The sequence below is a fragment of the Aulonocara stuartgranti genome (assembly GCF_965226115.1).
Source record: "Aulonocara stuartgranti genome assembly, chromosome: 7".
In the NCBI taxonomy this organism is placed as follows: domain Eukaryota; kingdom Metazoa; phylum Chordata; class Actinopteri; order Cichliformes; family Cichlidae; genus Aulonocara; species Aulonocara stuartgranti.
Window position 1 is genome coordinate 34154192 of NC_138945.1, and position 18668 is coordinate 34172859.

Below are 18668 nucleotides of genomic sequence, written 5' to 3' on the forward strand. Positions count from 1 at the left end.
CCAAGCTCACCAGAGAGATGTCGGTCAGCAGCATGTTCAGGCTCTCTGGGGGATCCTCCTCATTACTCTCCACAACGCTGTCATTCTGGGAAAAGCAGGACAGAAGCAGAGGAAGAGGATCGGAAGATGGAAAGGTGAAAGAGAAAGAATGGGATGGTGAAAACGGAGACCAAAGACAGAAACAAGGGGTGTTTGAGTTTGATTCAAGTGAAAGTGAGAAAGCTTCTGAACAGATGTTAAACACAGATGTCTATTTATCCCAAAACAAAGCCGAACTGGGTTTGGCGAATGTTCCTCATCTCCTAGAAAAGGGAAAGACGTCATTTCTGTTCGCATTTTCTTGCCAGTCTCAGAGGATGGCAAGCAAATAGGACACGCACATACACAACCACACTCACTGCATAATGTCTTCTTTCATAAGCAAAACACACATGCTGCGAAATCGATAAAGAACCATCAGCTCAGTTCAAAGCAGGATTTGCAGGCTCAGTCCCACTGGCGTGGTAGAGAGGAGGTAATTTGCAGAAGATCTGTGAGCGATTCCAGAGCAGAGGAACTGAGTTTAGAGAATTGCTGCCCTTCATTTAACTCTGACACTAAACCAAAACAAAAGCCCCATCAATTTGGCTTAATTACCCCTCCTTGCCGCATGTGGAGCACTTACGGCCAATTTATTTATCATAAGAGTCAATCGACTTTCTACGCGGAGAGATGCAATTTTACACTGTAAGCAGTCAGAGCCTGCTGCATCCGTATGTACAGTTTGTATGATTATGCTTAGCCACAGTTACAATGCACAGCAGAAACATTACAGTAGGTACAAATGCAGGAAATACTGGGATGTTTGTCGCCTGGGAAGACTGCTGATTCTCCAGTTTTAAAACCTAAGCAGTTATGCAAGTTATACCATTCGTGCTGGTGTAATGTCTGCAACCCACTGCTTTATATGTTGATATTCCTGATCATCTCTTCCCTCTTGACAAACTGCGAGCCAATATTGGTACTACATGCAATCTCAGTCTTAAAATCTTGCATTTTCATTACATTACACTGAAAGGCTACACACTGTTCCCTGATCAATAGGGATGTAATGGTCAATGTCATAATACTGTGATAGCAAAAGTATCAATGGTGTTGAGAAATGTGACACTATAAAACAATATGTTTAACAGGCAAAAGACTAGTAGTCTGAATTCAGCCTAAGTGAAGTAAGGCAAAAGAAAGTGAGATCTACAGAAACCTAATGAATCCTTCCATCATCCTGCTGCACTCCTGCAGAACAGTGAAAATGGCAGATACTGGTGTTTTGAGGGCACGGATGTAGGAGAGAGATGGTTATGGAACTGTCTGCAGCCGACATCGCAGATGCTCATGACATCAAGACTGTGTATCAGCTTTTATAAAGTCTCTCATGCACACATGATATAATGGAGCATTGCACAGTGCGATGAGGACTCAAAGACCAACACGTAAGTAATGTTGTACTGAAAGACTTTGCAGAGTGATACCAAGGAGTTTGTAAGAGACAAACCTGGTCCTGTTTTAATTGTTCATTGTCCAGGTGTACAGCCAGTAGGTCGTTTTACTTTTACTGGAGGTTGTTGTTTCAAATTGACTTGACTTCTTTGTTTCTTATGCTTGCCATCTTTCATAACATGAATGATATTATATGGAAGGTGGTACTAGCTAGCCAAATCTCTTAAAGGAATGTAAAGACACAGCACCTTGTCCAGTGGTGTGTCTGAAACCTGCTATCTAGCAACATCACACACTAATTTTGTTTTGTCATGATCACAGGTGTATACAGGTCAGTAGTAGGAAATACTTTTAGTGCCTGGTGTAGCTCACTGTCCTCATAAGTGTCAACCTGATGGAACAGAGAGAAAAACAGGAAAAGCCATGCTGGACTTCTTCTTGTCTAGCCTCATCATAAGGCCTCACTCACACTAGAGTGGAAAAAAGAGAAGAACCTCAGTGTTGCCAGGAAAACCCTGTGGTTGGTGAGTGATTGCACTGAATGTTTTAGCTGTCTCAGACTGATTACATGTACAGTTGTGGCCAAAAGTTTTGACAATTACATAAATATTGGAAATTGGAAAAGTTGCTGCTTAAGTTTGTATAATAGCAATTTGCATATACTCCAGAATGTTATGACGAGTGATCAGATGAATTGCATAATCCTTCTTTGCCATGAAAATTAACTTAATCCCATTGCTGTCATCAAAGGACCTGCTGAGATCATTTCAGTAATCGTCTTGTTAACTCAGATGAGAATTTTGACGAGCACAAGGCTGGAGATCATTATGTCAGGCTGATTGGGTTAGAATAGCACACCTGACATGTTAAAAGGAGGGTGATGCTTGAAATCATTGTTCTTCCACTGTTAACCATGGTGACCTGCAAAGAAACGCATGCAGCCATTATTGCGTTGCATAAAAATGGCTTTACAGGCAAGGATATCGTGGCTACTAAGATTGCACCTAAATCAACAATTTATAGGATCATCAAGAACTTCAAGGAAAGAGGTTCAATTTTTGTTAAGAAGGCTTCAGGGCGTCTAAAAAATTCCAGCAAGCGCCAGGATCGTCTCCTAAAGAGGATTCAGCTGCGGGATCGGAGTGCCACAAGTGCAGAGCTTGCTCGGCAATGGCAGCAGGCAGGTGTGATCGAAGACTGTTGGAAGATGGCCTGGTGTCAAGAAGGGCAGCAAAGAAGCCACTTCTCTCCAAAAAAACCATCAGGGACAGATTGATCCTCTGCAGAAAGTATGGTGAATGGACTGCTGAGGACTGGGGCAAAGTCATATTCTCCGATGAAGCCTCTTTCCGATTGTTTGGGGCATCTGGAAAAAGGCTTGTCTGGAGAAGAAAAGGTGAGCGTGACCATCAGTCGTGTGTCATGCCAACAGTAAAGCATCCTGAGACCGTTCACGTGTGGGGTTGCTTCTCATCCAAGGGAGTGGGCTCACTCACAATTTTGCCCAAAAACACAGCCATGAATAAAGAATGGTACCAAAACACCCTCCAACAGCAACTTCTTCCAACAATCCAACAACAGTTTGGTGAAGAACAATGCATTTTCCCGCACGATGGAGCACCGCGCCATAAGGCAAAAGTGATAACTAAGTGGCTCGGGGAACAAAACGTTGATATTTTGGGTCCATGGCCTGGAAACTCCCCAGACTTAATCCCATTGAGAACTTGTGGTCAATCCTCGAGAGGTGGGTGGACAAACAAAAACCCACTAATGCTGACAAACTCCAAGAAGTGATTATGGCAGAATGGGTTGCTATCAGTCAGTATTTGGCCCAGAAGCTGATTGAGAGCATGCCCAGTCGAATTGCAGAGGTCCTGAAAAAGAAGGGCCAACACTGCAAATACTGACTCTTTGCATAAATGTTATGTAATTGTCGATAAAAGCCTTTGAAACGTATGAAGTGCTTGTTATTATATTTCACTACATCACAGAAACAACCGAGACAAAGATCTAACAGCAGTTTAGCAGCAAACTTTGTGAAAACTAATATTTGTGTCATTCTCAAAACTTTTGGCCACGACTGTAGTTGCGGTGACCAGCTGGTTGAGGTTGAGGGTGCTGACACACTAAGAGTATATTCATTAACACACAGATGGCTTGGGATCAGATGGTAAATAAAGTTTTGTTTTCTTCTACACTTCAGCTGTTACACGCAAATCCCAAGTTCGTCTGGAGAAAGAGTTTGTGACAAAACAGCTCTATCTAAACCAAATAATAATCCCTGCGCTTCACCTGTGTCTCAGTTCTCAGGTCCACTCACAGACCCCATCAACTTCTAACAGAAGAGTTTCATAAACATACCAATTCTTCTTCAGCCTCCCCTCGTTCATTTGAACTGCCACACTGTTTTCACAGAGAGAAACCTGCACTTATACTATATTGCTTTCTGATTATGTGTCCTTATTTTTGAGCCCCCTAATTGCACTGCTCTCGGTAGAATGTTGGTCATTAATGAAATAAACTAACTCTTTCCTTTTGTTTATAAATTTATAATTTATAAATCTAACCCATGGATTCAGCCCAGTCTTTGGCTGAGAGAGTCCACCTGATGTGTGGATTCTGTGCAGCCCCATTAGAGATTTATCACAGATAATCAAAGTATTGTGGAATACAGATTGCATGTAAGTGCCAACTTAACCTTGTTCAATCGAAAACTGAAAGACTGGAGTGTTTTCTTCTGACTTCCCAAACTGAAGAAATGACTTGAAAAGCAGCTTCCAGATGAACAGAATCAGCTTTCTGGCCGTGGTCTCCAACCATTGTTTTCCTTAGTGTGACTGTAGCCTACGGCAGCATGTTTTTTTTTTCTATTAGGAATTTACAACATCCTGTATAATGTGTAACAATGATCAACTGTGCACAGCACCTATTTTCATTCCCAGCCAGATGATGCCCCTACATTGTTCAGCTCTTACCATAATCAAGCTTTTATTGTGTAGCCTAAATCTAGCATGATGTTCTATCTTCAAAAGGAAACATAATACAGTCTGGTCCTGTCCATCCACAAATCCATTTTTTTGCAACTTATTCAGGTCCAAGTTGGTGAAGCAAGACTCTAAGCAGACATACCAGGACCCCATCTCTCCCCAGCCAGCTTCCTAAGCTCTAATGTGTGAATAGGAGGCAGGATGTCCTGCTTGTATCCACAAACCAATGGTAATATTTTAATGTTTAAAATGTAAATAATGTTTAGTTAGAGTGTTCAGACTAGGTCCACGAGGTTCACGTGAGGGTAAGGGTGGGGGTTTGGCAGTTAGTTGTAGGGTAGAAGTTAAGAAGTCAATGAGTATCCACACTATTATAAAAACATGTGAGCATCAGAGGGTGTGCATTTGTATTCACTTGGGTATACCATCCTTTGACTCTAGTTCAGAAATCTACTGTTTTTATTCTCCCAAACCCACCCAGTCACCCATGGGCCCAAAACAGCACCACAAGACACACACATAGATGCAAGGTAAGAATGCAGACCACCACGCACACACCCAGTATCTGTCACACATGTAAATGTTGCTTCTCAGAGGGGAAAGTATAAAGGCAGGCAAAACCCATCCTGGGCATCTGAATGAGAAGGACTGTTTGGTGAATAAATCTGCAGACAGTCGACAGCTTATCTCCGCTGTCAGCTTAGAAACTGTGTGTATGTGTGTGCAGGTTTGCGTGTTCGTGCGTGCAACCACTTATCTTTATCCAGCCAAAGACCAAGATGCTGACACACTCACTACATGCTTACATATTTGTGTTTGAGTTGCTGGCATCTGTAGTGGGATCTACTGTAAATTGAACTGTGCAAAAAGCTTCCTGGTAAACTAGAGCTGTGATTAAAATTATGCAGACAGGCTCATTGTCCCTTATCACAAGTACATTGTGATCAATAACAAGGATAAAATCAAGGAATCTGGTATATTCCATTGCAGGGTGTCTCAGAATGGCTAAATCCAAAGTTTTAGTCTTTGCCCGAGAAAAGCAGCCTTTAACTACTTGGCAGGAACAGCAATTTCCCATGTGGAGCGGCTGCAGTATACTATAGAAAATATTAGGCTCATTAGGTTAGTGTCATATAATAAATGCAATGTAATGACCATTGTCATTGTTGCCTTTTGGTAATAACACTGCAGAGAAAAATGAGGGGATGTAATATTTGCTGAAAATTCTTAATAGAATTCCTTCAGAGGAAATAGACCTGGTGATAGTTTGTTGAACTTTTGTCTTAGTGACAGGAATCTCATTGAGACTGAAGCTGAGGGCAAAACAGCAACCGCCATTGGGTGGAAAACGAAGCCAGTGAGGACATGACAAAAACTATAGGAACTGACTCACATTTAAAGCCTCAAGTGGCAATTAGAGGAACTAAAAACTGTTAAAAAGAGTTATAAATATTCTGATTGTGAAGTTTATGGTTAATGCTAAGCACCATTACAGTCAAGCTCACTTTGAGTGACAAGTACGTGCATACGCAGGAAGATGTAGATTGGTGTAGCCACTGTGGGGTCACCCACCTGCACTTTAGTTTTGTGAGTTAGTGTTTCTGACTTTCTGAAACCAAAACTGAACATAATTAGACAAGCATGTGATATTATAAACAGTATAAAAGTTGAATGGAGCCTCTGATTCTGAAAAGTAAAGTCAGCTATGACTGGCAAGTCATTAGCCAATAAACTCCAAAACAGGATTCTGAAACCAGTAGGTGACATCATGGCAGCTACGGCCATAATTTATACTGTCTGTGATTTAATTAATGCTACAAAGTTTGGCTGTCAGGCAATTCTTTGAAAAATACTTCAAAGGCACCGAAACCCACAAAAACAGTCAAGATGTCCAGTGAGACCTAGCAGCCAGCAATCAGGTACAGCGACCTGTGTGGGGACATGTGTGACACAGTCACTGTTTCATCCCCAGTGACTTCGCTCATTGGCGAAGTACATGTGATCAACACTAACATATACATTCAGAATCTTAACAACTGCCACATTTTACAAAATGAAATTTATGAACTTTAAACTGGTGGTTGGTCTTGTGATTGTAGTTATGGCAACCAACTGGTCCCCCAAAGGCTGAGTGTGCAACACCATCAGCCTCTGGGAAACTATTACTACTACTACTACTTTTCATTGCAAGGCAGTTGCTGCGGTTGCCCAGTGGGAGTCAACCAACCTTCAAAAACATGGTCTGACTAAGTGCAATCGCTCGAGTTACCAAGTACCTATATCGTTTTGCAGTTAAATCAGGATCCTGCAGCAACTATGTCACTACTGGTGGAGCAATTTTTGAATTTATCTTTCAAATCAATGAGACTCTGAAATTAGGTAGTTACCGGTAATGTGAATTTCTGTGTGTGGCAACAGATTTGATGACTTATTGCCATATAGTCATAGATTGCTCTAACTGTAACTGTCAAGATGTTCCTATTCAATTGCAGACTGATAGCAGAGTGACTCCAACTTATTGATATTTTATCTCCATCTTAAAACACTAAATGTGCTTTGAACACAGCAACCAGAAGCTTGCTGATAGCTACCAATAAGTTTGGTCATGTTGTGGTGTGAAACAATTGTTTTGCCTATTGTGACTGTAGCATTAGCCAGCTTTAGTTGATAACTTATCACCTGTAACAGTTTACATATGGGACCTTGTGGCTCAATAATGCCAAGAAGTTGATGGCGAAATTGGGACATATCAGCTTAAAAATGTCAGTCGTGGATATCATTTTATATAATATCCAGAGCAGTTGGTGCTTACACCCTTTTGACATTTCTTGTTCAAATTAAGGAAAGAAAGAAAAAGGCAAGAAGGAAGAAAAGCACTGCAAACCATTTAAAAACACCACAAACCAAGGTGAGAGCTGGAACGCATGCATGTCTGTCTGCCTACGGAGGAACTTAACTCGAGTGTGTATTCTGTATGTGTGGGTCTGTGATGGAAAGCATTCATCATTTTCAGCAGTAATTCCTACCTCCATAATATCTATCAGCCACAGCAGCCTCTCCTACAGAGGGAGAGAGGGAGGGAAGGTTTTTAGGGGTGAGATGGAAGTGAGGGGGTTATCAAGGTGGAAGAAAAACGCAGCCTATCAAATATCAGCAAAAAGACTTTGTAATCTCAGAAGGTAGGCAGCGAAACATCACTGTTCAGCCAACAAAGTCCACACCAGAAGAGTATCTATTCTGCAGTAGAAACTGTAATAATCCATGGAGACATATCACACTACCATCTCTGTCTTTCACACTAAGCCAAGAGAGACAGAGGAGTGAGCAGACGGCCAAACAGGAAAGGAAGCAATTGCAATACAAACAGTCAGACAGCAAGGCGAACTAGGAAAAAAGGAAATACTCCAATCCATCCATCATATTATATGCAGCAGACTAGACTGCTGCTTTGCCCTCAAAGTGTCAGAAATAAATAGTAATAGCAGCAGGTTCAAAATTACTGTAAGTATTTTTTAAGGAAATAAATTAATTTAAATGTTTTAATGTTGTTTTCTATTGTAAACGTTCATCTTAGTTAAGAGTACCCACTAATTAAGTAGAATCACATAATCATTCCACTAGTAAGCACTACTTACCCGTGCAGAGCTGAGGGTGGTGTTGGTCATGAAGCTGGCTGAAGATGATGTCAGAGTGTCTGGATATGACACCATGGACAGGGAGTCTGGCTGCAGGGCTGAGGCGCCAGCTGCCCCCTGTCGAGCTTTAAGGGCCTGAATTTCCCGTCGAAGGACCAGCCCATCAAAACGCTCCAGGTCCTGTGGCGCAACCAGGCCTCGTACTTCAGACAGCAAGGAGAACTGAGGGGAGGAAAGTACAGAGAAGGAGAAACAAGGAGACAGAGTGATTTGACAGACTCTGTTGGGGGACTGATCTTTAATTAGGAGTAAATCCTTTTTTTTTCTAATGGTAATGCTATCATCTGGAAAATGTTAGAACAACAGTGTCACTGTTCACAGTGAAGTTAGTTTTACATCACCACGGACGAACAAGAGGTCAACTGAGAAAGAAGCCCCTGCTCCACGATCAAAGCCAAGTCCCTTTTTGGAAAAAAACTTGTAGTCAGATAAGACAAAGGTTGAGGTTTTTGGCCACAGTGATAAGAAGTATGTTTAGGGAAGAAAAGGTGAGGCTTTTAAACCTATACTGTTAAACATGCTGTTGGATGCAACTTGCTGAGGAACAATTAACCAAATATTACTGGGGGTGTTTACAAGTTGAAGTAAGTGAACTTATTTATATTGGGCTCTTTAAGATACAAATCATAAGTTACGGTACTTAAAACCAACCAACCACAAAACAAACCCCCCCCCCCCCCCCCCCAAAAAAAAAAAAAAAAAACCCCAACAAAATCCCCTTACCAAAATAACAAAACCACCAGGATTTCAGAGATAAAAATAAAGATAAAAAACCAAAAGAAAAAATAATATCCAAATCCAGAACAAGTCCGCTGATCTTACAGATTGTAGATTGGAGTGTTTTGAAAGAGTGGAGGCCATGACACTTTAGTCCAGATTTAGGGGTGGATATAGAGCCCACATTAGATGACTTGAGGGTCCCGCTTGAGAGTCATATATGGGTGCAAAGGTTTGCTGATGTGATTCACCATTCAAAGACTTAAAGGTGAACTCCAGAAGCTTGAAAGAATTCTGAATAATGGGAGCAAGTACAGTGAGACTGGCACAGGTGTGAGGTGAGAGTGCTTCGAGGATCTGGTAAGGAGCTTTGCAGCTGCGTTTGATCCAGGGAGGCTTTACTGAACAGGTGAAGACTGAGTTACAATAGTTCTGGTGAGAGAAAATGAAAGCATGGATAGAATGAGCATGAACCTGTAGGTTTTGATGTACTGATATTTCTCATCCACTTCCCCAGTAAATACCACTCTCAGGGAGTAGTGAGTGAACCCAGTCCTCACAATAACTGTAGTATTTAAAAATGAAACACTGACTTTGTGCTCACAGCATCATGCAAAAGTCTTTTATTTATAATTTATGAGAAAATAGGTCCACCAATTTATTTAAATACGCAAAAATATGGAAAACAGAGTTCATACAAATCTAATAAGGCTGAAAGTCAATATTTTATATGACCAACCAATCTCTTAGGCAAGCTTTCTTGTAAATTCTTTTAGTAGTTTTCAGGAATAGTTCTCCAGGCGTCTCGTCAGCAGACACTCACTGTTGCACCTCTCTCCTGACCTCTTATGTACTTATTGATGACAATTTGAGCCAAATATTTCAAATTTGGATCCATTATTCCTGCTGCTGCTAATTTTTAGTCCAGTTTTTTTGTAATTTGACACATCTCACATTTTCCTCCTGTTTCCTTCCTTAAGAATGGCTTCTTGATGAGGTCACTCTCAAATTATTAGATTTTTGTGACAGGCTGATATTAAAAATTGAAAGATATATTTAAAATTTAAAATTGGTTCTTTGGTAATTGTCTGTTATTTGAAGACAAAACACTGATTAATCTCTTCACTTAGGTGCATTTTTCATCTGTGAACAGTGTGTAAGTGGCTTAACTAAAAACAAACAAACAAAAATACCCCACAAATAAAAGGCTCAGGTAGAAAGATGGGACTGACAATGAGTGAAAAAGCAGTTTACACTGAAAGACCACTTTAAAAATTACAAGGAAAATTTTGATTTCTTGAAAGCAAAATATAAAAAGCAAGGGACAGCTCAAGACTTTTTGCACAGAACTGTACAATACATATAAATTATACATGATAATATTGTAAGTCATGCCACAGTGGTTCTTTTTCTGTGGTTATAGTTATACAGTTACACGGAAAAGGGACAGAACACACAATAAACAAACCCAACGAGTTTTCCTGATATTTTGCTCCTAGACAGTAACAAGTATGTTTTCCTTGATAACACACTCGCTGTATAACTGTGTAGTAAAAATCTGATATTGTAACTAGCCCTAGACTGAACTATTTGAATAATACATTATTTTGATGTAGAGAACCAAAATAAAATTAAACCGTGTATCATCATAACTCTACAGATGCAACCATATACCAGCAGACCATATTTTCTTTCTACTTTAGCTGATCTAGCAGCAACTCTCCTGTCATTAACCTGTAATTGTGTTTACGTTTTTGGTGATGCAATGAATATAAAATAATTAAATTTGCAGCTGAGCAGACTGGTAATGACTGCCGGTCAACAGAGTATTTGTGAGCAAATTGCATTCCCATTTTACTGTCTGAACTGGCAAATATGTAAATGAGAACAACTGTGTTGTGAATATGACTTTGTTAAGGTGCAGTAAGTCATTGCAGAGAGCAGAGAAAGGCCAAACACAATCAGACAGGTGGTCTCCTCCCTTTATCTCCTGCTTCTTTCTCTCTAACCACAAACATAATTTGGTTTTTTAAACAATGTCAGAAACAAATAAAATGCGCCACTGAGTTTTAGGTTAATTGCTAATAATGAATGGCATTAATCTACGCTCTTAAGTGAGCTGCATCAGCGGCTCTGATAAAAATAGATCCAATGCCTAAGGATAGCAGAGTGGACAAAAGAGCTGGGAATGAGTCACTCCATATGTGCAGTCAGTCGACAACACAGACTGTCTACAATGGCATCAGATCAGCTGCAGTAACCATGGTGAAGCTGGAGCACTATCCAGTCCTGGGAACATTCTCCAGTTAGATGAAAAGTACGTAGTGCCTGAGGTATTTGGCTTCATGTGAAAAACTGTGTCAGATACAGAGAATTATGTTAAAAGATTTCCTGCGTGAAAATGAAATGAGGGATTCTTCAGTGTTAGGTTTACCTGTGAAAAACAACCAACACAGGCTGGTTTTTGAAATTACTGTAAATTGTGTGTATGTGTTTTTTTTTTCATTTGTGGGTTTTTTTGGTACATTTTACACATTATACTGAGAAAACTAAGTGCACTAAGATGGAGCTTCTTTATTTATACATTAGCTTTATTTTGTGGTCACTTTGGCTCATTGAAGTTGAATAAAATCTAGTTTTCTAAATTATTTTTTAAATGAAATTGCTTTTTTGGTGTACTTGCTCGTACAGTATCTCTAAATACATTAATGCCATTTGCACAGGCTTTCTGTCGGCCCATGATACTGCAGTGTACTTAAGAAATTGGAAATAAAATGTCTTTGATTTATCGTGTTTTTTTATAAGGTGAACTTCTGCAGACTATGAGAAAATCACAACACTTTTAAGAGCTGGGGAGGAAGGAAAAATAAAACAAGCATAAATCTCAGAAGAGCTAAGAAAACTTCAATCCCACACAGAGACTTTACAGGAGAACACAGGCAGAAAATGTATTCTCTTTTGATCTTTCTCTTTACTTTGTCAGACTCACACAAGCCTCCTCATAGATTACCTTTGCGTGCGTGTTCAGCAGCTCAAACAGCGCCATGACCAGCTGCTCCACTCCTATGTGTCCGTCCCGGTACTCCTCCACGTAGTAGACCATGGTCTGTCGCTCCGCCTCTGTCAGCAGGTGGCGTGCCTGCTCCTCCAGCATGGCACGGGATTGATTCACTAGACTGGAAAGGGTTACCTGTGAGCCTGCCACACCCTTATAAAAGCCAGACTAGATAAAAGAAAAGAAAAGAGACAAATGATTGACAAAGGCAATCAGGACTTGTATTATTTTATTTTTAAAATTGATTTTGATGTCTTGTTTATTTATTTTGGCGATGGAGTGAAGAAGCAAGCTGAACTGAAGGGGTGAAGAACAGGTCAGGGAGAGAAGTGGTGGTGGAGGCAGTTAAATACAATTAAGAGATGTTTTAGTGAAAGACGAGGCCATGCCTGATGGAGGAGGAAGAGGAGGAGAAGGAGAACATGGGATGAGATGAAGAAAGAAAACCAGAAAGAAGTAGATGTTACAGAAGTAGGAGGCGTGTTCGAGTGGCAGGAAACAGATCAAGGCAGACATAAGATGTCAATCCCATACACACAAAACTATCCATCAAGCCCTTAATTCCTCATATAAATTATCATTCTACTTCCCTTTTCCAGCTGTCCAACTACCATCTATTATCATTCGCGCTTTGTGGTGCCAGCACCACAGCTTGCAGGAGGACAGATACTGTGCTGTTCACACATGTGGGTGGCGTTTACAGCCTTTATATCCATCTCTGTAGTGCCAGCTGGTTTTTCTGTCAATCATAAAAACTCTCTGGCAACTTATAAATGCCAATATCACTTCTTCCGCTCCTTTTCTCTCACTGTCTCTTCCCTTTCTTTTCTCAGTTATCTGCTAGCCTGCATGCAGCTTTTCTTTAATTAACTCCTTAATCAAAGACACAACTTCAAAGTCACAGCTTCAGGGTCTGTGTCTGCCTGTGTTTGTACAGACAGAACCAGGAGAAGGAAACAGGCTCGGCACCGCCTTCCCCTCCTCCCTTCCTATTCTCTGCCTTCACCTCATCCTCAACTCTTTTTAGCACTTGACCGTGTGTATCATCGGCTGTAGCTGTTGCAGTGTCCCAATCTCAGCAGAGCCAACAACTGTTTAATGCCCAAGGTGAACTGTGGCACTACCACACCCGAATCTTAATCGCTGCAATGCTTACCGCGAGAATTTCTCTAAAGCGTCTATGTCCCAGTTATTTACCTCAAGGGCACAGTGGATTGAACTGAAGAGGCCACAGAAGGCATGTTAGTCTGTCTCTTGCTGTCATATTAGAGGGCAGATTGGCACTTGAGGGAACTAATGAAATCGGTCATCAGTCTACTGGAGTGGAACACCGGCAGACTCGTGCTAATAACTTCTGCTGGAAAATGTGAGGATGGAGAGAGGCCGCTTTTACTGTAAAGCTGTGGTTTTACAGTTAATGGATATCCGGAAAAGGCCAGCCTGTTCCCTGGACCTGGTCCATCTCTGACGTCACTCATTGGCAGGGTTTGTTAAATGCCAGATAAACGGATTGGCAATTTTATCAGAGTGACAGACAACAACGGCTAGGACCACAGCCGACATCCAGTCGATAAAGAGCAAATCAGATAAAGTCAGTTCAAAAACTTGCCCATTTAAATGTCACAACCCTTATCTTTGCCAGAACTTGAGTCTGATTTAAAATAAGGAGGAAAACTTGAGAGGCAAAAGATATGAGAAGATGCGTCTCGTTGAGTCAGTCTCTGCTCGTGCCAGGGTCACAATAATGTAGTGTACAGCAGAGTATTATTCCACTACATCTAGTAGACAAGTAGATGCTGAAAACAATGAGCAAAATGTGTATGACAGCTCCACATGGTTGTCACACTCCATTCTGTACCAGTCTAAAATCTGGGTGGGGAATTAAGCAGTAGAACAATCTCAGCTATTAAAAATTATTCTTACAGTTTTCTTTAAAAGTGGTTATATGCTGTTTTCTGGAGCTGAACCAATATCGGCTTAAAGTGACCAGTCACACACATACTGGTATCGGCGTATATTTATTATCTGATAGAAGAACATAATTAAAAATAATAATTTAAGCATTAAAATAACAACTGAAAATCCCAAAGAATGTGCGAAATACACTACTGATTTATAAGCTAAGTGTTAGGTTCATCGCCAGACATAACTGCTGAAAACTACACAGACTGTATATCAGAGATGAAGGTAGTCATCATGACACGAGCCGATGGTTAATGAAATCCTGTTTCAAGGAATTTAACTGTTGCTAGCTTAGTCTTTCGAAATCAAATGTGATGTGGAAAGGATGAATCTGAGAAACCAAGGGACCCTCATGTTTCAGCGACTTGCCAATCAAAAGGTGGTTCGGCTCTGAAGAATATCTCGTTTTGCTCTTCTGTTTTACTCTAAAACTGACCTTTATTTATGAGCATCATGTAAATAAGATGAGGCACTAGCGATTAAGATCATTAGCTCCACAATTTCTCTACAACTCGATTTGTTTTTGCAATCAGAGGAGGCTATCAAAAAGAATGAGTTCATTTTTCATTTCCTGGAAATCATACCTATTTTTTATACACAGCCCAGATACATATTTTTTCTATATCTTTAAATTACCACTCAGACTGTGTATGTGGTTAAAAGTGGGAGTGGCTATGGTTATGACTAGTTTAGAAAAAAAAATCTAAACGGGCCAAAACAGCTACACAGACTAAAACCCTGTGGAGGAGGTTGTCACATTTGTGTTTCAGTTACTGGGTAATATTCTTTGATGATTGTTATTCCTGGTTTTGGTTATCTTTCATTTATGCTCAGTGATCTTAGTTCTTCCTTCCTGTGGATTCTTCTTAGCCTGTGTTTAGTCTCTGTCCCCATGTTTTCTCTGTACCTGTCCTGGTCCCACGCCTCATGTCTAGTGACCCTTGTCTCTATGTTCCCTCTGACTCCGACTCAGTCATGTCTCAGTGTGAAGCCCATGTCTCTGAGTCTGTGTCTTTGCGTATGTGTCATGTTTCTTGTTTTGCTTTGATAGTCTCGTGCGGTATGTCAGTGTGTCTAGTTTTGCTTCCCTTTGTCTCGTTATGTCTAATTAATCCCAGCTGTGTTTCCCTCCTGTTTCCCATTCCCTCATTACTCCCTTGTATATTTAAGCCCTGTGTTTTCCTCTGTCTGCTGTTGTGTCATACTCTCACCATACTATGTGTTTCTTCCCTCTGTGTTTCAAGTCAATTCAAGTTTTCAATTCCTGGTTTAGTTTCTAGTTTTGCTTTGTGTTTGGATGTGAAGTTCTCCAGCATTAAAGCTGAGTTTTGAGTTTACTCCTCCGTTTATGAGTCCTGCGTTTTGGGTCCAACATCCTGCCACACAGCACACCATGACAGAGGTGGTCTCAGTCCAGTTTCAAAAGAATTCCAGAGTGATTCTCATGTGGTGAGAATGGGATCTAAGCTTGTCCGGATCTGAGTTAAACATAGCCATGTATATGTTTTCATTCTAGGATATGGAAGAGCGCGGCAGACATTCTGACTGCTGTAGATGGTAGGCATAAAGTCAATGTAAATTCTTCAATCAAAAACACAGCAGCTTCTCCGTGTATTTATTATTGTAGCTCTCAATAAGTGGACTGATTGTTCTCATGTGGCTTGTAGTGACACATTTTTGCTTATTTCTCTGTGTTACAAGAAACCAAATCACTGGAAAAAGCTGTACATTTTACACACTCATTAAATGATTCAGACCACAGTAAGTATGGTGGGAAATAGTTAGAAATGGATTGAAATCTGTAAACATCTGTTATTACATGACCAGATATTATAATAAATGAGGGCTTGTTCTGTATAGCTGTGCCACACTCCCAACCCCAACAAAGAGATTAAGTAGTCAAAGAAAATCAACAGCATTGTAATATGATTGTGTTTTTAGTTTGTTACAGCAGCTTCCAAAAAATAAAAATAAAACTACTTGTTTAAATATGACAGCTGTGATTGAGATTAACCCTGTGATATTACCTTGACAATGAATTTGTCCATCCACACTGTCTTGAGTTCTAATTTTAATGAGGATGCAGATTCAGTGAAAACAAAGCTATATATTAGTGACCAATGAAATTAATTCATGTTTTTCTTCTTGACTTTTGAGAACAGTATAAAGCTGACAAGAACAATCATAGGCTGCATATTTACAGCTCTTTTTATCATGAAAACAAGTTCAATCCCCACTAAAAGTGCAGATTTCCACAGTTTCTCACATTCCTGATCTCTGTTTGTGGACAGTTCAGTACCATTTTTCCTCACACAGGTTCATGCACCTTTATAACGAGTCAAGGAAAACAACTGGAGAAAGGCTAGAGGGAAGATTACCATGCTGTAGCTGTAACAGTTGACTGCAAATAATGATGGTACAGATCGGGCCTGACCTTGGAGGGCAGAGCTTAGTATTAAAACCTGACACTGTTTCTTCTGGTGTGTTGAAATATTAGAACCTCAGAAAAACAGAATACAACAGCTTTTCGACTCCATCATTAGCTTCATCTGTCAGAACCTGAATATGTTAACTTTAAAGAGGCATTATGGACCTACATTCGTAGGGTGATTGTGTTTGAATATCCGTTTGAACATCATACTATAATGCTCCACCACCAACAGAAGCAGCCATAAACAAGCGGGTTTAATTGGTGGATTCAGATCTCGTGAGCTGTTTTTATTCTGCACACATCTGAGATGTGAAATCGACCGTCCTCTTAATTCACCTGTGGACTGCAAATCAACTTCATTAATGGGACAGGTGTGGTCGCTTATTACTGCAAAGGTTTCTTTCAACCCAATGGTTCTTAAATAAATATGAACGAGAAAAACTTTAACTTTTTGTCTTTGGGAAAATCTTCCATGTATTGGAAAATAAAAATTAGTAAAGAAATCAATCTGCGACAGATCAGGAGTGTTTGAAATTCTTAGAAGACAGGTTAATTTACAATATGTGGTTATAAAACACGGCGCTTTTTGATTACCTCTGCTCACAATGCATGTCTGCTGCCTGCAAATGCTCACATCTATTAAACATCTGACTCATAGACAGAAACATATATTTCTGTACAGCTGAAATTATTATTATTGGCAGACTTGATTTTGCATTCATATTTGATTGAAGTTTGAGTGAAACTCTTTAATTAAAAATATGCACAAACTTCTGATTTGTTGATTGCTTAAATGGATTTAATGTAGAGGTAGTGTTAAAGCAGATAGATAGGTAAGTAAGATAGTTAAGAATTGAAAGGAAATTAATACCTAGCAATACTGAAAACTGGACTGTTTTCCTAACTTGACATTTGCAAGGCACCTGTATGGGTGTGCCATAAAGTTGCACAGTTGCACTCAAGGAAAAAAAGGTTTCCCTTATAACAGAGTAACACTTATGTTCTAAAAAGCTGAAATGAAATAATAAAATGAAATCAAGTCCTTCGGATTTTGCCAAATCCCACTGAAAATACAAAAAAGTATTTTTTAAAAAAAGGTCAGACCACACCTTGTTGTAAAGCTTATCCAGATGGTGTGCAAGCAAACCCACATCTCCTATCAGAGATTTTAGATTTCATTAGGCTTGCTGTCAATATATTCAGACATATCAGCTGCAATCTTTAGATTGCTAACTCAGATGCATTGGCGAGCTTCAGTGGAGACTAGCGTGCTGACAGACGGGATCCATTGGTTTGGAAATCACACCCTCTCCAAGTTTGTGCCCGATCAAGCACAATCACTGTGATAGTTCCAGTTTACAGCTGACAGAGTTTAAACGTGTGTGTATTGGTAACATTTACGTAAGAACCATTGCAATTTGATTTACCATCAGTCATTGCTTCAGATTTATCTGCTTTGTGTTTGTACTGTTTCTGTACCTATTTATCTTTACACAGACTGATGGTCATCATTCCACACTGTAATCTGATCTGTGGTACTTGGAACACACTGAGCAAAGGTATGCCATTCAAATATCTAATTTGCCTTTCAAATTTCTACTGCTTTTTTCTGTATATTTTGCTTTTTAAGGAATCAGAATTTCTTGCAATTTTTTAAAGTAGTCTTTAAAATTTTGAATTCGATTTTTTTGTTAACGGCAGGTCCCATTCCTTCAGTTAAACCTATAAAAAATGCCAAAGATAACAAAGATCCCAAGGCATAAAATGGTATTTTGTACCAGCTAGGTGATTTCTAAAGAGCTATTAGCTGAAAATGTAGGCTATGCTGTTATTTGAGGAAACAGGACAAGTGAAGTACAAGAGAACTATCTATAGCAGATGAACATTATCTAAAAGTCATGTCATAGAAATAGAAAAATAATCCAGCTCCAGATCTGAGAGATAAATCTGGCCCTTCAGCTAATGCATCTACTGTTCACTGAAGCATGATCAGTAAAAGGTCTCAGTGGAAGTGTGGCTGTTAAGAAACACACTTAAGGAAGTGAAAGAGAAACAAAAAAGTCTGAGGTATGCCAAATTACACAAGAACTGGACTGTGAATCAGCACCAACAGGTCAGATGGAGTGATCAATCCAAATTTTAAAATTGTGGTTCAAACCATCGTCCGTATGTACAGAGAGGATCGGGAGAGAGGTAAACAGTGTGTCTACAGCCATCTGTAAAACATGTTGGAGGCTTGATCATGGTTTGTCATTTCAGCCAGTGGTTTTGGGATCTTGTCAAAATTGATGGAATTATGAAGGCTGAAAAGTACCACCAGATTTTGATCCACCAACAGTTCCATG

The 18668-nt window shown here is 39.9% G+C and overlaps 1 protein-coding gene across 5 annotated transcripts in view; it reads right to left on the reverse strand.

Moving 5' to 3' along the window:
• whrna (whirlin a) overlaps positions 1–18668 on the reverse strand; it is a 200671-nt gene that overhangs the window by 15586 nt on the left and 166417 nt on the right. For 3 of the 5 annotated variants that reach the window (XM_082541590.1, XM_082541592.1, XM_082541594.1), the window contains 4 exons: positions 11886–12098; positions 8099–8320; positions 7490–7522; positions 11–85 (listed from right to left, as the gene is read on the reverse strand). In XM_082541590.1, the coding sequence (XP_082397716.1) occupies positions 11–85; positions 7490–7522; positions 8099–8320; positions 11886–12098 (543 nt within the window). The remainder of the gene's footprint in view (positions 1–10; positions 86–7489; positions 7523–8098; positions 8321–11885; positions 12099–18668) is intronic. The other 2 variants (XM_082541591.1, XM_082541593.1) reach the window with 1 other exon arrangement.